Source organism: Dasypus novemcinctus, chromosome 12 (genome assembly GCF_030445035.2).
Source record: "Dasypus novemcinctus isolate mDasNov1 chromosome 12, mDasNov1.1.hap2, whole genome shotgun sequence".
NCBI lineage: Eukaryota > Metazoa > Chordata > Mammalia > Cingulata > Dasypodidae > Dasypus > Dasypus novemcinctus.
The window spans coordinates 105,507,371-105,527,359 of record NC_080684.1 but is presented as its reverse complement, the minus strand read 5'-3'; the positions used below and the strand labels follow the sequence as shown (position 1 = coordinate 105,527,359).

Sequence of the window (19,989 nt, the reverse complement as noted above, 5' to 3'; positions counted from 1 at the left end):
TTCTTCGCCCACTCCTGTTCCATCCGGGTATAGTTTAGTTTTGCAATGTGCCGCCCTGAATGGGGCAGGCGAGGCACCGGCGGCAGGGCTTGCCGTGTGAGGGCTCTCTTGGCGCCTGTCGAGCTGCTTCATAGGCTGGTGTATTTCCTTTAGGAGCTGCATCTGCTCCCTTCTGCTGGCCCTGACCGTGGATGACGGCAACCCGGCTTGCCTTCCAGACTACCTCCAGCAGTTGAAGGACTTCTTCTTTATTTTTTATTTCTTTTCCCCCTGCAGGTAGGAGTCCCCTCTCCTTATAAATTGCTCCATGGGTATGCACAGTAGCAAATGCATACTTAGAGTCAGTGTAAATGTTTACTGTTTGCCCGGCAGCCAGTTGCAGGGCTTGAATTAGCACCCAGAGGTTTGCTCGCTGTGCAGACCACCCCGTAGGGAGGGGGGCTGCTTCCACTACTTATTTAGCTGTGGTGACTGTGTATCCAGCAGCCTCGCTCCACCTCTATTAAAACTGCTGCCGTCTGTGAACAGAGTTTGATCTGGGCAAGGAAGAGGCCTGTCCTGGAGGTTGGGGCGACTGGCATACACTTTTTCTGCTTTGCTAGCCAGCAAGAGGTTATCTGTATATTGAAGGAGAGTACAGTTTAAGTTTTCCGGTGGGTAGGAAGCTAGATCCGCCACCAGGGCTTTTCTGAAAAGGACGGGGAGTTTTTGAAGCCCTGCGGGAGTCGAGTTCAAGTTAATTGAGTCCTGGGATTCTCCCATTCAAAAGCAAATAGAGACTGGCTCTGGGGAGCTACCTGCAGGCAGAAAAAAAAGTGTTTTTTAAATCCAGATACAGAAACCAGACAGCCCCAGGTGGTACTGGCAGGAGTGGAGTGTTTCGGGGTGAAGTTTTGCCCCCTTTTTGGGGTGGCCTTCCTCGATTGGTTGGGTCTGGATTCCCTAAGGCTGTCGCTAACAGGGAGACCTGCTGTTTCATTCACTTTTTTGCCTCCCCCGCAGCAGTTTTGTCCCCATCGACAAATACTTTTTGTGACTTTGAGGAGCTGGGAGATGTTTATCTCTGCGAACCCGTTGAGCTTCTGAAGTTTTTGTTTGATGTCCAGAGCCGCCTGGGCGAGGAAAGCTGCACTGACCCTTCTCTGGCTTTCTGGGGCTTCTGAGTCGAGGGGTGTAGATCGTGAAGGCTTTGCAGAGCTGCTCATTAACATTTTCCCGAGGGTCTTTCAGGCTTGAGTGATGGAGGCTGTGTTGGACTTGCTTGTAGCCACCTCGCTCCTTCCTGTACCACCCTGAGGAGGGCTTCTCGATACCGCTGAAGGGCAGCCCGTCCCTGATCTGTGTTAAAGTCCCAGGCCGGCTGAGTTGGTGCCACTTGTCGGGCCCATTCCTCTGGCTCCGAGATACCTACGGTGCCTGTCCTCATGGCTTCCGTGAGGATCCGGCAGTTCTCTTCTATAGTGAACAGCAGTTAGGAGGAGTTAGGGGCGATTATTCCGAGGGGTCGGTGAGCTTGGAAAATGACTCCACGAGGTGGATAAGAGCCTGAGGCTTCCTGAATAGGAGGGGGAGTGGCGCTTCCAGTTTAAGCAATCTGCAGATGTGAAAGGCTGATAAAGCAGGAGTGGCTTCTCGGGTTGGGCTGTTCCACAGCACTGATCTGGGCTGGACCCGGTGTTTCACAGAGCGGCATCTGAAGCGCACGCTGTGTTGACCAGAGGCTTCTTTTTTTGCCAAAGGGGTTTTAGGATCTCCCTGGGGAGGAGGGAGGGGCTGGTGGGACCAGGGAGACTGAAGGTGGAGGAGTCTCTGGGAGATCTGCCTGTGGAGGATCCAGGGCAGGGAGGTGTCCTGGAATGGCTGGAACACCAGGCGGGGGGAGTGGATTTTCTTCCAGAGATTTTTGTAGAATAATAGGTTTTCGAGGTCTGGCCATTTGAGTCACTAGGATCCTGCTCTGACCCTTCCTTCCAACACAGAATCAGACCTAAGGGCAGGGTTTGGGCAATTTCTAACCAGGAAGTGATGTAGGGAAACAGGCCAGGGGTCCCAGTGACCTCCCGTGAAACTGCACTGACCTTGGCCACCTCTAGGGCTCCCTCTGAGGGCCAGTCAACACCAAACTTAGGCCGCTCCAATTTGCAGAGTCCGGAGAGTTCTGGGGGACACATGACACCATAATCCCCGGAGAAGTCTTTTTTTGAGATTTTTAGCATACAATTTAAGACTGTGAGTTTGGATTGTGATGATCCATCCCTGAACCGGTGTCGCAGGACAAACAAAGGAGGGGGCCCCTCACAAGGCCCCTCCGAGGCCCGCCTTTCCGCCTCTCTAGCAAGAACGTAGGCGCGTCCTAGCTAAGGCGCCCGTGTAGAGTCAGATTAGCCGTTACGCCATATGGTGTAGCCGCGGGGAGCAGGTGGGGCCCCCTCGGACCCCGTAGTGCAGGCCGTGGAGCCGCGCCCTGGATCAGCAGAGGCCCCCGCAGTCCCCGTTCATTCCCTCAGTCACTCGGAGGTCACACAGTCCCATCCCAGGGACTGCCCTATCCTGGAATCTCGAATCTCGAGATCTGGGAGGTGATCAGTCTCCCCTTCCTTCTGGAGACGGGCCTGACTGGGAGCCAGAACCCCAGGGTCTTACCTTCCCGGAGTCTTCTTATGTTGTTCAATCCACCTCTCCACCGAGTCAGGCCAGGGTGGAGGACGTGGCCCACAGGATCCCTTCCCCAAAGGAGGCCCCGTGACGGGGACAGGTGGCGCCGCCTCGTTCGTGTGTGATTTCTGCAGGCCGCGCCCGCCAGTCCCAAACGGGAGGCTCAAAGGGCCTGCTCGGTTGGGTTTCCCGATCAGGGAACCAAACGATGCAGCAAAGCCAGGAGTTCTGAGCGGCAGAGAAACCTAAAACGGCACTAGGAGAGGCGGGGGAACAGATTTATTGTGCGCGGGCCCAGAGGAGAGTCAATCTCCAAATTCTGAGCCCCATTTTTCAGTTTTCATAGGTTTCCATGTAAAGAATGCAGGTGCAAGGCCGTGCTTTTGCGGGCTGATTTGCAGTGTGTCTTTCATTTCCATGGCACAAATGCACCTCTGGCCATTTCTTCTTCCAAGCAAAACGAACAATCAGGGGCACTGCTTCAAATACTGCCCCCTGGGAGGATTTCCCCTCACCAGTGTCCTGCAGGGACATCCAGAAATGGGCGGCAGTGCTACAGCTGCCTGCTCTCAGGTGGGACATCATATCGTGCAGAACCACCTGTAAGCCAGGCCCAGGTTTTCTCTTCTCCCGCCAACTGATTGTAAGGCACTCCTCAGAAGGCCCTGGCTGTGGGCTGGGGACGAGAAGGTTACGTGGCAGGAGTGGGTGCCGCGGGCACTTGGGCTACTTCCTCATGTAACTTGCTTGTGCCTTCAGGAGCTGCTTGAGCCTGTCTCGTGTACACCACTTCTGCTTTATGCCGGAGTGCTGCTACATGCACCGAACTTTATGGTTTAGTGGGTCAGACAATACCCAGCTCATGACAGGCGACTCAGGTCTCACGTAACTTGGTGGCCCATGGTTAAGCATTCAGTCTCTACTAAGGCCCAAAGGAGAGTAGTTGTCTGCAGAGGATGGCAGGCCTTTGCTCCAAAATCCTAAGTGTCTGCGTTGTGATTCTCCTATAGGGGCCTGCCAGAGGCTCCAGACGGCATCTCTATTTGCCACGGACACTTCCAGCACTGTTGGATCTGCCAGATCATATGGCCCAAGTGGCAGTGTAGCTAGCACAGCAGCCTGGACCTGTTGCAGAGCCTCCTCTTTTCCACCAAAACTAGCAGCTTTTCTGGTCACTCAGGAAACGGGCCAGAGGAGCAATCCCAAGTGAGGAATATGTTGCCTTCAAATTCTGAGGAGGCCAACTAAGCACTGTGCTCCCTTTTTGTCATAAGAGGGGACATGTGCAACAGTTTGTCCTTCACTGTAGAAGGGATATCTTGACATGCCCCACACCACTGGACACCTAGAATTTTCAGAGGTGGAAGGCCCCTGTATTTTTGTTGGATTTATCTCCCATCCTCTCTCACACAGATGCCTTACCAATAAGTCTAGAGTAATTGCTACTTCCTGCTCATTAGGTCCAATGAGCATGATATCATCAACATAATGGACAGGTGTGATGTCTCGTGGGAGGGAGAGATGATCAAGGTCCCTGTGGAAAATACTATGACGTAGGGCTGGAGAGTTGACATAACCCTGAAGTAGGACAGTGGAGATATACTGCTGACCTTGCCAGCTGAAAGAAAACTGTTTCTGGCGGTCCTTACTAGTGGCAATTGTGAAAAAAGCCACTAATTGTGAAAAAAGATCAACAGCTGCATACCAGATCCCAGGGTATGTGTTGATTTGTTCAAGCAATGATACCCCAGCTGGGACAGTGCTGCGATTGGAGCCACCCCCTGGTTAAGTTTATAATAGTCCACTGTCATCCTCCAAGGTCCATCTACTTGCTGCAGAGGTCAAATAGGAAAATTGAATGGGGTGGTGGGAATCTCCAGCCCTGCATCCTTCAAAGCCTTGATGGTTACACTGACCTCTGCAGTCCCTCCAGGGATCCAGTATTGCTTCTGATGTACTATTTTGCTAGGTAGGGGCAGTTCTAGTGGCTTCTGCCTGGCCCTTCATACCACAATAGCCCTCACTCCCAAGCCAGGGATCCCAGGTGGGCACTCTGCCAGTTGCTGCGTGCGTCTATTCCAATTATTCGGGAACTGGAGAAATAACCGCAGAATGAGTCTGGGGGCCCACTGGACCCACTGTGAGATGGACCTGAGTTAAGCTCCTTTAATCGCCTGACCTTCAAAAGCCCCTGCTCTGTCTGGTGGACCACGTGACGTCTGGGGCATCCTGGAATTAATGTGCCCTCTGCACCCATGTTTAATCGTCCCCGAAACGTCTGTCATTTCCTCTTCCCCCGTGCACAGTTGCCCTGCTAAAGGCTGCAGGTTTCTTTGGGGAAAGCCCGGAGGAAGATCCACAGTGTAATTTTTGGCAGTGTTAACAGGGTCCTTCCCCAGAGGGGACCGGGCCTTCCCTCATTCAAGGGGCTCTGGGTCTGTGAACTGTCTCAAGACTGGAAATTGTTTAAGGGGCTGTGACTCTGTTTCTGTAATTCAAGTTAGGGTTTTGTTCACTCAGACTAGAACTCATCTGCTTATACACATCAAGTGGGAATTTAATAGACCGCCCATCTGTTTTACTTCTAGGTACCCCAGGATCTATTAGCCAGCGCCATAGGTCTATGCGGCTCAGGCTCTTCTGCTTGCTGCTTTGAGTTTGCCTTTCCCTGTGGTCGCCACGGCCACCTTGACGTTGGCGATTAAGCACTGCCACTTGGCTTCTGGCAGCCTGGGATCCAGTCGTCCCCATAGTGCTTAAGGATTCTAGTTCAGTGACAGCAGTTCCCACAGTAATACCTGGGCTGCAGAGAAGAACAACCACAGAGCTCTTCAGGGAAGATGGGGTTAGTCTCATGAAATTATTCCTCACAGTCCCAGTGAATAATGTGTCCTTTGGACATCCCTGGGGTGGGTAAATCATTCTAGCATTCCAGTCTCTCTAAGCCCTTGGATCCCCTCACCTTCAGTAGACCAGGGTAAATCAGGCATCTTGACCTCTGGCATTGGAGGCCATCTCTTGGCCCGTGTTTCAGCCAGCCACCCGAACAGACGGCTAGAGCCCTTTCTAACTCCTCAAGTCACAACATTTAATCCAGACGCTCTGCTTAGTGGGTCCAAATCAATAAATTCAGCCTGATCCAACTTTATATTCCTTCCAACATTATCCCATACCTTTAGTATCCATTCCCACACGTAGTCCCCTAATTTGTCTATATAAATTGGAAAACTCGTGCAGTTCTGTTATTGCATAGCATACTTCCTCATGGGTCACACTTTGTACTTCACCTTTGGGGGACTGTTGTGCCTTTAGGTCTGTCCGGCTATGCCCCAGCCTGGGATTGGCCACTCCAAAGCAGCTTAGCAAGGCTAATCTGGAAAGACATCCAGACCACTAGTCACAGAGTTTATAGTCTTTGGCCCAGTAACTTCACTTCTTGACATTTACTCTGGAGAACATGGTAGAGAAAGGAGCTGGGATCTATGTGTAAGTGTGGTTTATAAAACGGCAACCTGGAAAGCAAGCTAGAAATCTATCAAAAGGGCCATGGTACGCATATTCAATGGAACACCAGACAATAACTGAAAATCATGCTTTTGAAATAACTTTAATGGGAAAATGCTCAGAATTCAGTGTGCTCTAATGGTTACAAAATAGTTCATCTGGTACAAAAATTATTATTTTGTAAAAGAACATCTCATATCCATGACAAAGCTACTTGAGCTAATAAATGAGTTCAGCAAAGTGGCAGGATACACGATCAACATGCAAAAATCAGTAGTGTTTTTGTACCCTAGTACTGAACAATCTGAAGAGGAAATCAGGGGGGAATTCCATTTTCAATAGGAACAAAAAGACTCAAATACTTAGAAATTAATTTAACCAAAGAAGTACAAGACCTACATGCAGAAAACTACAAAACAATGCTAAAAGAAATATTAAAAGACCTAAGCAAATGGAAAGACATTCTGTGTTCATGGATTAAAAGAATAAATATCTTGAAGATGTTAATCTTACCCAAACTGATTTACAGATTTAATGCAATACCAATCAAAATCCCAATAGCTTACATTAAAGAATTAGAAAAGGCAATTACTAAATTCATTTGGAAGGGAAAGTGCACCCGAATAGCAAAAAGAATACTAAAAAATAAGAGCGATGTGGGAGGAATTTCACTGCCTGACTTTGAAACATCACAAAGCTACAGTGTCAAAACAGCATGGTACTGGCATAAAAATAGACACATCAATTAGTGGAATAGAATTCAGAATGCAGAAATAAACCATCACCTATACAGTCAACTGTTGTTTTTTTTTTCAATTTTTAAATTAATTTATTGAAGTATATCACTCATAAATAAACATATATAAACAATAAGTGTATAATAATAGTTGTGAACTTACAAAACAAACATATAGAACATCATACAGGACTCTCATAACTCACCCTACCACCAATAACTTGCATTGTTGTTAAACCTTTTTAACTAATGATTAAAGAGCATTGTCAAAATATTACTAACCAAAGTATTTTTCCCCCAACCAATCCTGTTATTATCTTTATATCATTTATGTAGGAACATACATAAACAATTAAGTGTATAGTGAAAGTCGAGAACTTACAAAGCAAAAACACATAACATCATACAGGGGTCCCCTACATCAACCCTCCGCCAACACCTTGCATTGGTATGAGACATTTGTTACAAAATATGAAAGAATATTGTCAAAATCTTACTAATAATCATAGTTCTTATCTTACATTTGGTGTGTTTTACCCCCAACCCACCATAGTATTTTAAAAAAAATATTTTTATGACAAAATTTGTAAACTTAGAAAACAATCACGCACATGTACAGAATCTTGAAACAACCTTCCTCCAACACACCACACTGTGATGGAACATTTGCTACAGATAATATCAACTGATTCTTACCATGTCCACAGTGTACATTTAGCTCACATTTTCCATACTGCCTCATTATCAACACAATACATCTTTCACATAGATGCAAGAATATTATATTATTACTGCTAACCTCAGTCTATAGGTCACTCCAGCTGTATTTTTTCCCATGCTTCTCCACATTCCCAACACCCTGCAATAGTGATATACATTTGCTCTAGCTCACAAAGGACATGCTTGCACCTGTACCATCAACCACAATTCTCATCCACCTCTTGGTTTACTGTGCTATTCAGTTCCTAGATTATCCTCTAGCATTCTGTCAGTTGGCATTTACATACCTAGACTACCATTTTCAGCCACATCCCCATTTATAAACCAGCTGTTAATCACTGTGTGTTACCATCCACTCTATACATTTCCACACTTTAACAGTAAAGCTAATTAAAACTTCTACATACATTAAATACCAGTAGTCCATCTCAGTCCTCCTCTAATCTCCTTTAAGAATCCACCACCTACCACCAGGTCTTGAAGATATTTTCCTACAATCTCTTCTAGAAGTTTTATGGTTCTTACTTTTATTTTTAGGTTTTAGATCCATTTTGAGTTAATTTTTATATAAGGCATAAGATAGGGGTCCTCTTTCCTTCTTTTGGCTATGGCTATCCAATTCTTTCAGCACGATTTGTTGAATGGACTGTCCTGCCCGAGCTGTGTGGGTTTGACAGGCTAGTCAAAAATCATTTGACCATACACATGATAGTCTGTTTCTGAACTAAATTTGGTTGAATTTGTCTATGTGTCTGTCTTTATGCCAGTACCATGCTCTTTTTACCACTATAGCTAGGTAATATGATTTAAAGTCTGGAGATGAGGGTTCACTTTTTCTTTTTATGATGTTTCTGGATATTCAGGACCCCTTACCCTTCCAAATAAATTTGATGATCATCTTTTTAGTTTTTTTAATGCTGGTGGAGTTTTTATTGGGATCTCATTGAATCTGTATATCAATTTGAGTAGAACTGACATCTTAATGATATTTAGTCTTCCAATCCATGAACATGGAATGTTCTTCCAGTTATTTACGCCTTTTTTGATTTCTTTTGAGTTGCAGTTTTCTGAATACAAGTGCTTTACATCATTGGTTAAGTTCATTACTGACTATTTGAGTTTTATCTGTCATGTTTTATTTTTATCACTCTTTTGAAATTTTTAGTTACTTTTATTGATATAATCTTCAATTCTAGACTCTCTTTCAGGCCCCTCTCTCCTATCTTTTCTTTTCAGGCTCTAGCACACCCTTTAATGTTTCCTGAAAATCTGGTTTCTTGCTTAGAAATTCTCTCAGTTTCTGTTTCTGTGAATATTCTAATCTCACCCTCATTTTTGAAAGACAGCCTTTCTGGATATAAGATTCTGGACTGGAAGTTTTTCTCTTGTAGTATCTTAAATATACCACTGTCTTCTTGCCTCCATGGTTTTTGTAGTATCTTAAATATACCACTGTCTTCTTGCCTCCATGGTTTTTGTAGTATCTTAAATATACCACTGTCTTCTTGCCTCCATGGTTTCTGGTGAGAAATCAGCACTTAATCTTATTGGATATCCCTTATTTGTTATGCATTGCTTTTTTCTTGCTGTTCTCAGAATTGTCTTTGGCATTTGTCATTCTGATGAGTGTGTGTCTTAGAGTTGGTCTATTCAGGTTTTTTCAGATGGGAGTATGTTGTGCTTCTTGGACATGGATATCTATGTCCTTCAATAGGGTTGGGAAATTTTCAACTATTATTTTTATTTGTTCAAATATTCTTTCTGCCCTTTTCCCCTTCTCTTCTCCCTCTGGGACACCCATGACATGTATGTTTGCATGCCTTTTGCTGTCATTTAGTTCCATGAGACCTTGTTCAATTTTTTCCATTTTCTTCATCTCTTCTTTTGTATGTTCACTTTCAAGGGCCATTTCTTCAAGCTCATCAATCCTTTCTTCTGCCTCCTCAAATCTGCTATTATATGATTCCAATGTATTTTTAATTTCATTTATTGCGCCTTTCATTCCCATAAGATCTGCTATTTTTCTCTGAATGCTTTCAAATTCTTCTTTGTGCTCATCCATTGTCTTCTTACTATCCATGATCTCTTTAGCCATTTCATTGAATTTATTAAGGACATTTGTTTGAACATCTATGATTAGTTGTCTCAACTCCTTTATGTCATCCAGAGGCTTATCTTGTTCCTTTAGCTGGGCCATAGCTTCCTGTTTCTTTGTGTGGATTGTAATTTTTGGTTGGTGTCTTGGCATCTGGATTACTATTTATTCTGGGTGCAGTTTTTCTCTTCAGGCTTCCCGCCCTTTCTCCCTTGCTGGTTGTGCAGTAGGAGCCAAGCATGTAGTTGGTGCTGTAAGCTGTGGAGGCTCAAGCTGCCCTCATTGCCCCAGGGCCAGCGAAGCTTCTCCCAACTTTCTCCTTTGCCAGGGGTAGGGACAGAGTCACAGCTGTGTGGAATAATCCAAGTTGTGCAGGCCTAGACTGTAGTTGCCCAGAGAGACTGATGAAGCTTCACACCCCTTTGTTCCTGCCTGGGGTGGAGATGGAGGTGCAGGTGTGGGCAGCAATCTATGCAGTGTAGGTCCAAGATGACCACAGTTGCCCTGGTAGACTTCCAATTTTCAGTCTGTGCCAGCCAAAGTGACCTGCAGTTATCTGGATAGGCTGGTGCAGGGTCCACCAGCCTCCTCCCTGCCTGAGGTAGGGCTGAAGCCTAGTCTAGGGTCACAGGCCAATCTCGGTGAAAGAAACCGGTTTCTACCATCACTGTGACTTTCCATCCTGGCTTCCCCTCTGGCTGAGGGCAGAGTAAAAATGGCAGCCACCAGTCTCTTTCTGACTTGGACTGATTCACATCCCAGCTGTTCCCAGCGTTATGTCTTAGCCAGCCGAGTCTACCAATCAGTAGCCAATATTGGCAACTGTCACCTCCCTTGTTTTTGGGAAATGGAGCTTCCAATTCCAGCCACAGAATAGTTCCTGGGGTGGCTTGTGCCGCCAGAGTAGGATGATCACCAGCCTCCATGGCTTGGCTGGTAATTTCCTGGAGAGGCTGGCGCAGGTCCCTGCAGCTTCCTTCCTGCTGGAGGTGGCACTGGGGCCTAGGCTAGAGCTGCAATCTGACCTGGATGGAAAGAAGCCAGTCCCCACCAGTACTTTGATTTTCAGTCCCCTCCTTCCCTGGTGCCAGGAACAGAGATAAGATGGCAGCTCCCAGCCTCTTTCCAGCTTGGACAGGCTCAAACTTTAGCTATTCTCAGGGTTATACTCTAGCCCATTGTTTTACTCATCAGTAGCTGAAATTGGTGCCCAACCAATTTCCTCCCCCATTTTTGGGAAGTGGAGCTTTCAATGCCAGCCATGGAATAGCACCCAAGGAGGCTTGTGCCTGCAGTGGAGGATGGGCACCAGCCTCCAGGGCATGGAGCACTCTACTTCTGAGTCTTCTCTGCAGATGGGCAGTGTCCTCCTTCCATTCCTTCAAGGGTGTTGTAAGATGCGCTTCTGGCCTCCTGGAGCCCCCAAACAGATGTTTCAGCTAGCTCCAGGATTTTACTAACTGCCCTGTAGCAAAAGCTGACTCTAGGAGCTCCTTACTCCCCTGCCATCTTGCTCTAGTACTAGTCAACTGGTTTTTGACAAATCTACCAAGTTAATGTTAATGGGACAAAACAGTCTCTTCAACAAATGGTACTGGGACAAATGGATATCTATAACTGAGAATGAAAGAGGACTCCCATCTCACTCCCTATACCAGAAACAACTCAAAATGGATCAAAGACCTAAATATAAAAACCAGGACCATGAAACTACTAGAAGAAAATGTAGGGAAACATCTTCAAGACCTTGTAGTAGGTGGTGGTTTCTTGGTCTTACACTCAAAGTACATGCAACAGAAGAAAAAATAGATAAATGGGACCTCCTCAAAATTAAACACTTTTGCACCTCACAGGATTTTGGTAAAAGGGTGAAAAGACAACCAACTCAATGGGAAAAAATATTTGGAAATCACATTCCAATAAGGGTTTAATATCCAGGATATATAAAGAAATGTTACAACTCAACAATAAAAAGACAAATGACCCAATTAAAAAATGGGCAAAAGATTTGAGTTACCTCCTGAGAGCCTCCATGTTGCTCAAATGTGGCCACTCTCTAAGCCAAACTCAGCATGTAAATGCATTATCTTCCCCTCAGCAGGGGACATGACTCCTGGGGATGAGCCACCCTGGTGCCAAGGGATTACTACCAAGCACCAACTGATGATGTAACTAGAAAAAGACCTTTAATAAAAGGGTCACCTCAGACCAGCAGAATATCTCAGACTACATGTAATATCAGGTGTTAAAAACTGCTTTTTGACCTTGAATAAAAGGGGGAAGTGGAAAGGACAAATGAGTTTATATGGCTATGAGTCTCCAAAAAAGAGTCAGGAGGTCATCAGAGGGGTCGCTCTTATGCACGCCTCAGCAGGGTCCCAGAGATAGCCAAAGTAGACACAAGCCCAGGTATTGGTTCTTCTGAGGGCTACAGAGATCCACAGGTTCTATGATCATGGCAGATGGCTCTGGAGTTCGGTACCATGTCAGTAGGCCCTACTTTGGAGTTTGTGTTCCTGAGTGTGAAGCAGTTGGACTCAGATGTGATCTTTCTACACATGCCTCTTCTGTTACTTTTACCGGACCTGTGGTTGGTGCTGGGGTTGGTGTATACTCACGGGACTTGAATCTCTGAACTGTCCATGTACTAGCCAGGCCCTAAGCCTCAACAGACTAGCAACTCCTACCCTCTGGTTTATTGGACTTACCCTGGCCAGCTAACAGGGAGATGAAGAAGGTCAACCACCACACCAGGGAGCCAAGAATGCCTACAAATGTAAGCAGAATTGCATCCATCATCCATGTGGAATCTAAACCCCCTCTATATATAGAGGTGGAGTGGACATAACCATTCCAGGGTGCACAGTTGGAGGAATAGAGTTTGAATTAGAGTGGACTTACTGATATTCTACTATGGAACTATTGTGATTAGTAATGGAAGAAAATGTAGCACTGATATGGAGAAAGTGGCCACGGTAGATGCTGAAGGTAGGGAGAGGGAAGAAGAGATATGATGTGGGGGCATTTTCAGGACTTGGAGTTGTCCTGGGTGGTACTGCAGGGACAGTTGCTGGACAATGTATGTCCTGCCATGGCCCACTGTGTGGGCTGGAGCAGAGTGTAAACTGCAATGTAAACCATAATCCATGTAGTGCAGCAGTGCTCCAAAATGTATTCACCGAATGCAGTGAATGTCCTATGATTATGAAAGAGGTTGTTGATATGGGAGGAGTGGGGTGAGGGGGGTAGGGGGTATATGGGGACCTCATATTTTTTGAATGTAACACTTAAAAAAAATAAAGAGAAAAAAAAAAAGATTTGAATAGACATTTGTCCAAAGAAGAAATACAAATGGCAAAAAAAACAAATGAAGAAATGTTCAACATCAGTAATGATTAGGGAAATGCAAAGCAAAACTAAAATGAGATATAATTTCACACCTATCCGAATGGCCACTGAAGAGAGAACTACAACTGTTGGAGAGGATGCAGAGAGATAGGAATAATTATTCAGGTTGGTGGGAATGCAGAATGGTATAGCCACTGTGGCGGTCTGCTTGGCAGTTCCTAAAGAAGCTTAATATAGACTTGCCACATCACCCTGGAATACCCCTACTGTGTATATACCCTTTTATTTTTAATTGTTTATATTTTCAATTATTAAATATAAAAAAGTTAAAAATATAAAAAAACTCAGAAAAATGACTACATAGAATCACAGAAAATGTTACTATGTTCTCTCGAGGTGGTGGGATTCTGAGCCATTTAAAGTTTTCTTTCACACTTACCTGCTTTGTCAACATTTACTACAATGATATACACTACATTGAATTCATATTTAAGTCACAATAAGAAAAAAATAATCAAAACACACCGATAAACGCTTTTGCCAGCACTCTAGGAAAGAAACAAAAAAAACCAAAAAACGAAAGGCACCTCTTAAGATCAAAAAAAGTAACTGTAACCACACTGCTCCCTGATTGGCTGTTGAGAGGGGCGGGGCAGCGGGGGCGGGGCTCGGGCGGTGCAGGGATGTGACGACATATCCGGGGCGGGCTGTGGCGCGCCGCCGCGCCCTCCGGAGCGGGCAGTCTCCATGGCAACCCGCTGGGCCCGCGCGAGGCCTGCCTGGGCCGCACAAAGGCCTCGCCCTCCGCGGCCCCCGGCGCCGGCTCCCCGCTCCCCGCTCCCGCACCTGCCAGAGGCCGCGCGCCGCGCCTGCCCTGACCAGAAAGCGGCTGTGGGCGGGCCGCCGCGGTGATTCGTCGGCCTGCCCCGCGTCCCGCCTCGGGCCATCTTGGTCGCGGCCGGCAGCCGCGGAGGAAGCCGCGGAGGCTGCAGGTACGCGCGTCTGCCGCCGCTCTGCTCCCGGCGCTCGCCGTGGCCCCCCGCCGTGGCCCCCCGCTCCCGCCGCAGGTGCAGGGTGCCCTTTGTTCTGCAGGCGGGATGGGCCCGGGGCGGCGCTGGGGCGCCTTCATGCCGGCCTTGCCTCCCGCCTTCGGCCCACCCCGCACCCTGCTCTTCTTTCTAGTTCCCTTTCCTCAATCGAAACCTTCATTTAAGTTTTGTTTTGTTTTTTAAATTCCTCAGGATCTAGGACACACCAGCCTCCTGTCCAGCTGCCCTTGGCCTGGAGAAGTCTGTGGTCAAGTTGCTGCACCCCGGAGTCAAGCTTAGATCCTGAAGGGCCCCCACCGCCTGCCGCGACCCCATCCTGGGACCTTCCCCACACCTCGCCGCCTGTGTTGGTCTCTAGGCCTCTTCAGCACTTGCCCTCTTGTTGAGTCTTCTCAGCTACTCTCTTGTCTTTACTCCTTCCATCCTCTCCACCTTCTGGATATCTCTGGGTCTCACCCCTTTTTAGCACCCCAGTTTCTCAGATTGGAGGTTACCCATATCCCCCTTGACCCCTCCTTTGGCCTGAGCCCTCCTCTGGTCAACATGGTCCAACCCCAGACAGCAAAAGCTGAAACCGCAGCCACGGCAGCTTCTACCAGTGCCCCAATGGACGATGTCATCGACACTCTGACCTCCCTGCGGCTCACCAACTCGGCGCTGAGGCGGGAGGCGTCCACCCTGCGGGCGGAAAAGGCCAGCCTCACCAGCATGCTGGAGAGCGTGGTGGCCGAGCTGACCTTGCTGCGCGCCAGAGCCCGGGTCCCGGGGGCTCTGCAGATCACCCCTCCCGTCTCTGCCATGACTTCCGGTGGGACTCGGCCGATGACCACCCCGCCGACCTCTCTGCCTGAGCCCTTCTCGGGAGACCCCGGGCAGTTGGCGGGGTTCTTGATGCAGATGGACAGGTTCATGATCTTCCAGGCCTCCCGGTTCCCAGGCGAGGCCGAGCGAGTGGCGTTCCTCGTGTCGCGGCTGACGGGGGAGGCAGAGAGGTGGGCCGTCCCCCACATGCAGCCTGACAGCCCCTTGCGGAACAACTATCAGGGCTTCCTGGCCGAGTTGCGGAGAACCTACAAGTCTCCTCTCCGACACGCTCGGAGGGCCCAAATCAGAAAGACCTCTGCCTCCAACAGGGCTGTGCGAGAACGGCAGATGCTGTGCCGCCAGCTGGCCGCCACGGGCACAGGGCCGTGTCCCGTGCATCCAGCCTCGAATGGGACAGGTCCAGCGCCAGCCCTGCCCGCCCGAGCACGGAACCTTTAAGAATGGGCCGCCCCCCTGGCAGCATCTGCAGCCACCCGGGTAGCCTCCGTCTTTGCTGCACAGAAGAAACGTCCGTACAACAGCACAGCCCTTGTGTGAAGACATCCCTTTCTGCCTCTCCAGCTCTCTTCTACAAGATCTTCCTTCCATCCCTCTTGGGCACCTCAGTGGCCCCCTTGCTGTCTTCCTGCTCTTACATGCTGGCTTTGTGCCTGCAGCCCAATGCATGCCTCCCTCCTGCTTGCAGCGCCAGCTCATCTAAGGACCTTGCCTCTGCTGTCCAGTCCCACAACGACACAGCAGGCTGGTGGACCGTGGGGGCTGACCCCTCCCAGCCTCGCGAGGTCCAGGGATGCTTCCATGCCACCCTGTGCAGCCCCCAGGGCAGCTCCCTGATGACCTCTGCACAGAGTGGCCGGTGTGACCAAGCTGGTGGCTCGGTGTGTGTATCTGGAGGTGGGGTCTGGCTTCCCACTCACAGAGGGTCACCAGCCCGGCTAGGACCCACAAGGCCCTCAGCCCTGCTGTCCGTGGCCCAGTGATTACAGCTAGGAGTGTAGGGGTCTCCTTTCTGGGCAGCAGGCTTCACTATGCACCTGAATTCCAGCACGCCCCGCTCCTGCCCTGGGGAAGACCTATACTGCAGCTAAAGGGAGAGTCCCCCCGACGATGCTTCTCTTCATGCCTGGCCTTGCCTGGCAGGGTTTTGATAGCCCCAGAAATTTCGGGAATCTGGAACTTCTCTGCCAAATAAGGTCCTTGTGGACCTTGGGTCACTGGACAGTGCCATCGAGTTGACAGGCAACAGACCCACATGTCCAAGCCTGGGACTGACCGCAGGCCGAGTCGTGGACCCCGGTGGCTCACTTCACCCCGATCGCACCAGCCGCTAGTGTTCAGTCACCCCGTCCTCTGTGCCCGGCTCCCGGCTGTTGCTGGGCCTTGCCCAGCTTGACACTGTTCCCTTCCGTTCAGGTGGTATGTGGCCCTCCCTCAGCCCCTTCGGCCACCCTCGCCATCTGGGGCTCCAGAACCTTCTATGTAGCATGCCCTCCCAGTGCCTGGGCTGGCCATTGGCTAGCCAGCCTGCACACAAACATGTCCCTTCTCTCCTAGCTGGGGCCCCAGCTCCTCTGGGATATGTCATGAAGCACTTAAGGCAGGAGGATGTCTGCCTCTGGCACCCCTAGCCAGGGCTTTGGTGGCATTTGGAAAGGGGAAGAGCTGTGGACTGCCTCGGGTCCAGGTGGCAGTGCAGGGACCTCTTCGTGGGCGGTGGCCTAGGGCTGCCTCCCAGGGAGTGCGCCAGACACCGCTTCTAAGCGAGACCCGGCCAGGCCCTTTGAACTGTGATGCTCCTGCCATCTTCCAATGCCAAATGAACCGCGCTCCACCACCACCTGGACCACCCTGGGGTCATCTGCCCCCAGTCTGGGCAGTCCTGGCTTGCCTGCAGAAGGACAGCCTCTGCACCAACCCAGAGACTTCCCTGGAGAGTGGGTGGCAGGACCCATCCTCTCCTCTCAGAGTTTGATGAAGCTGGGCGGTGACCGCGCGCCTGAAGCTCCCGCTGCCTCGCAGGGCCGAGGCTGCTCAGTGGTCGCTGGCGTCCGGGCCCGCCGCCACCTGCTCGTTGTGAACTCTGTTAGCCCAGCTGCCCTGCTGAACAACTGCCCGATTCCAGGCCTCAGGTTCCCCTGCCGCCAGCCAGGGCTGCGCAGGGGGGACCCCGGTGCTCATTACATGGGCGTGGAGGAGGGATGCCCGGCATGTGGCCCGTGGCGGAGGCGCACGGCTCACTTGCTCCTTTGCTCAGTTCTCTTCTGGCTGCAGTAGCTGCAGTGGAACAACGTGTACCTGCCAGGCAGAGGTGCTCACGGATGAAAGGACGCGGTGGCCCAGGGAGGAGGCCTGCGTGCTTTTGAAAGTGACCCCGTGCTTGCACTGGGAGCCGTGTTTCTGAGTCTTGCTGCCACCGGCGGGGCCAGAGCCACACGTGCCCTGGCTGGCCGGCCTCCCCGCCGTGGCCAGGCCTGCTGCTGCTCTGTCCTCTTCAGCTCTGGTGATTTGATTGCGTGTCTCTTGGTGCTTATCTTGGGGGCTCGAGCCTAACAAGTGCTGTGGTACATTTGTGACCTTCGTGATAGCTTCCTACCACAGTGGGAAATGGAGCCACCGAGGGAGGGTGCTAGTGGGAGCCACCTCAGTCCCCAGTGTGAGGCCAGAGTGGCCAGGGCCTCAAGCTGAAGAAAGCGGTGGAGGGGAGCTGCTTTGTACCGATTTGGGGGTTAACTTTTTTCTACACTGAAGAGAGTAGAGGCACTAATGAAAGGAACGGGAGGTGTTGGGTGTTCGCATGGTGTCGGCCTGTCCCCCGCACTGCCTTGTGACTGCCTCCTTTCCCCGCGGTACCCCTCCTGCTAAGTCAGCTTCAGGCGCAGCAGGGCGTAAATGGGGGTGGGATTTAGGTAGGGGTGTCTCCCTGGCTGGCGTAGGGTATGACCCTGGGGTTACTTAGCGTCACATGCCTAAGGCATTTCAGGAGCTCCTGGGAAACAGCCAAGACGGCCTCTTGGCGCTGGGTACGCGCGTGGAGCAGTGGGAGGACTGGAAAGGCGCCTTGGGAACGGGCTGCGCCCCCAGTGTTGGTGACAGAGCTGCCTGCTGTGTGGCCGCCACCGGCACCCAGGCCTGGGGGGGAGTGGGGAGAGTTGGGGACACTTATTCGAAGGGAGCGAGCCCTCTGATTGTGTCTGGGGCCCCAAGCCGGGGCCGCCTGTGGGCTAGAGCGGGTGGGAAGAGGACCTGTGGGTCTGGCAGCCGGAGCTGTACCTGTCCTTTGGGAGGCGCTGGTTTGGGGACTTACAGGTGAAAAGGCAAGACGGGCTCCTGGAAGCGGAAGCGCAGAGCAGATAGCAGGAGAGCTTAGGGGCAAAGGAGGAGCTCGGCTCGAGGATGGATACTTGAGCCTCCAGGGAGTGTAAGTGGGCCCTGGCCTTGACCTTGTGGCAGTTGGCAAGTGCGCAGTGGCAGTAGAGACATGAGGAGGCTCAGCTCCCAACTCAGATGTCACTAAGACCTGTCCGTAAAGTAACAATGTGCTGGGGCTTTTCGTTATAAGAGGAAATCTACACAGTATAGGAATTTTGGAAAATAAGTAGAGGAAAGAAAAAAGTAAAATTAACCTTTTGGTGTTTCTTTTTTAGTGTTTTGGTTTTATTTTGTTCCAGTCATGGTTTCTTTGCCTTTTGTCCTAACACACTTGTGATGCCGCCTCTGTGTTGAGTTTGGTGTAGCTGTTGTCACTTGGCCCGCCACCGGCCTTTCCCCGGGTGCTGACTGGTTTTAGCTGGAAATGGCTCACCTGTGCAGTAGACACACAGTGGAGCTGGCTGTTGGTCACCGCTGCTGGCACTGGCTTTCTCTTAAAATAGATGCCTGTGCATAAAGCTCTTCCCCAGCGTCGAGTCATTGGCTTAGGCTGGACCCCCGGAGGTGGGATGAGTGAGTTTAAGAGTATGAAAACTTCTGAGGCTCCCAGTGCGTGCTGACAGAATGGTTTCCAGCGATGTTTTTATCAGTTTGGATTGCCACCAGCAAGGCTGAGTGTGCCCGTGAGCCATCTTGCGAGTCCTGGGCGCTGTCACCTGGCTCCATACTTGCCGTTTCTTTGGTTTCTAGCAGTTGAACATCTTTTCCTGTTAAGCAGCTGTATCTCCTGTTTCGTGCATTGTTGGCGTCCTTCGGTCTTCTCTCCTGGGGTCTGATCGATTTGTATGAGCTCCTTCTCCATTAAAGACGTTAACCTGTTGTGTGTTGTATTTACTGCCCATGTTTCCAGCTTATTACTTTCTGGTATTTTCACTTACTGAAGTTTCGATTTCTTTGAGGTAATTGATCCATTCCGTCCCTTCCCACTGTGCTCACTAGACTCTAAAACACCGAGGCAGCTGGAGCGTCTGTTTTGTTCTCGGCAGTGACATTAGCACCTATAACAGCGCCTGGCCTGGAGTAGGTCCTCGGTAAACATTTGTCCGAATTAGTGGCGTGAGTGGGTGTGCTGGGCCGCGCCGGGTGAGACAGCCCCTGCTGCTGGGCTTGGGGCTGTCAGCAGCTCAGAAATCACTGAGAACCTGCTTCTGTGTTCATAGTTATCATGTTAGAAATTAAAGCCAAGAAAGTTTTACAATATCAATTAAAAAATAAACTCCTTTCTTGTCAACATAAATTGCATGTTTTTATGAAAAATATTTCCCAGAATGAAAAAAAATCAGTGGATAGAGGGGCGTTGTTCTCCGTTTTCCCGAATTTCTTTGCCGTCTGACAGCCAGGGTCCCATCCCTGTCTTGAACCTTCGCACTGTCACGTGCTCACGTGTCACGTGGTCTGTTCCAGTGGCCACTTACGAGACAGGGAGAAGGGCGAGTCACATTTTAGTAGTAGTTTGAGAGCAGCGTTTGCCTCACAGACCCCCTGAGGGAGCCGCCTTCCCCTTTGAGAACCGTGGGTCTCAGGAGAGGCGAGAATTGGCAAGTCCCTCAGCCTCTGCGCTGTTCCTTGGTGATTTCTTTCACTGCTTTAAACTTAAGGTCTTTCCTCCCCTAGATTTAGTAAACAGG

General features: G+C 49.8%; 1 protein-coding gene across 1 annotated transcript; it reads left to right on the top strand.

The window, feature by feature from the left end:
- The first annotated feature begins 13,708 nt into the window (after positions 1 to 13,708).
- Positions 13,709 to 19,598, top strand: RTL6 (retrotransposon Gag like 6). Its single transcript, XM_004475300.3, has 2 exons — positions 13,709 to 14,050; positions 14,300 to 19,598. The coding sequence occupies exon 2, from the start codon at positions 14,651 to 14,653 to the stop codon at positions 15,368 to 15,370; it is 720 nt and encodes a 239-aa protein (XP_004475357.1). The 5' UTR covers positions 13,709 to 14,050; positions 14,300 to 14,650; the 3' UTR covers positions 15,371 to 19,598.
- Positions 19,599 to 19,989: the final 391 nt, after the last annotated feature.

Excerpts from the sequence above, each read along its gene's own strand:
- RTL6 (XM_004475300.3), top strand. The coding sequence starts at position 14,651 with ATGGTCCAACCCCAGACAGCAAAAGCTGAAACCGCAGCCACGGCAGCT.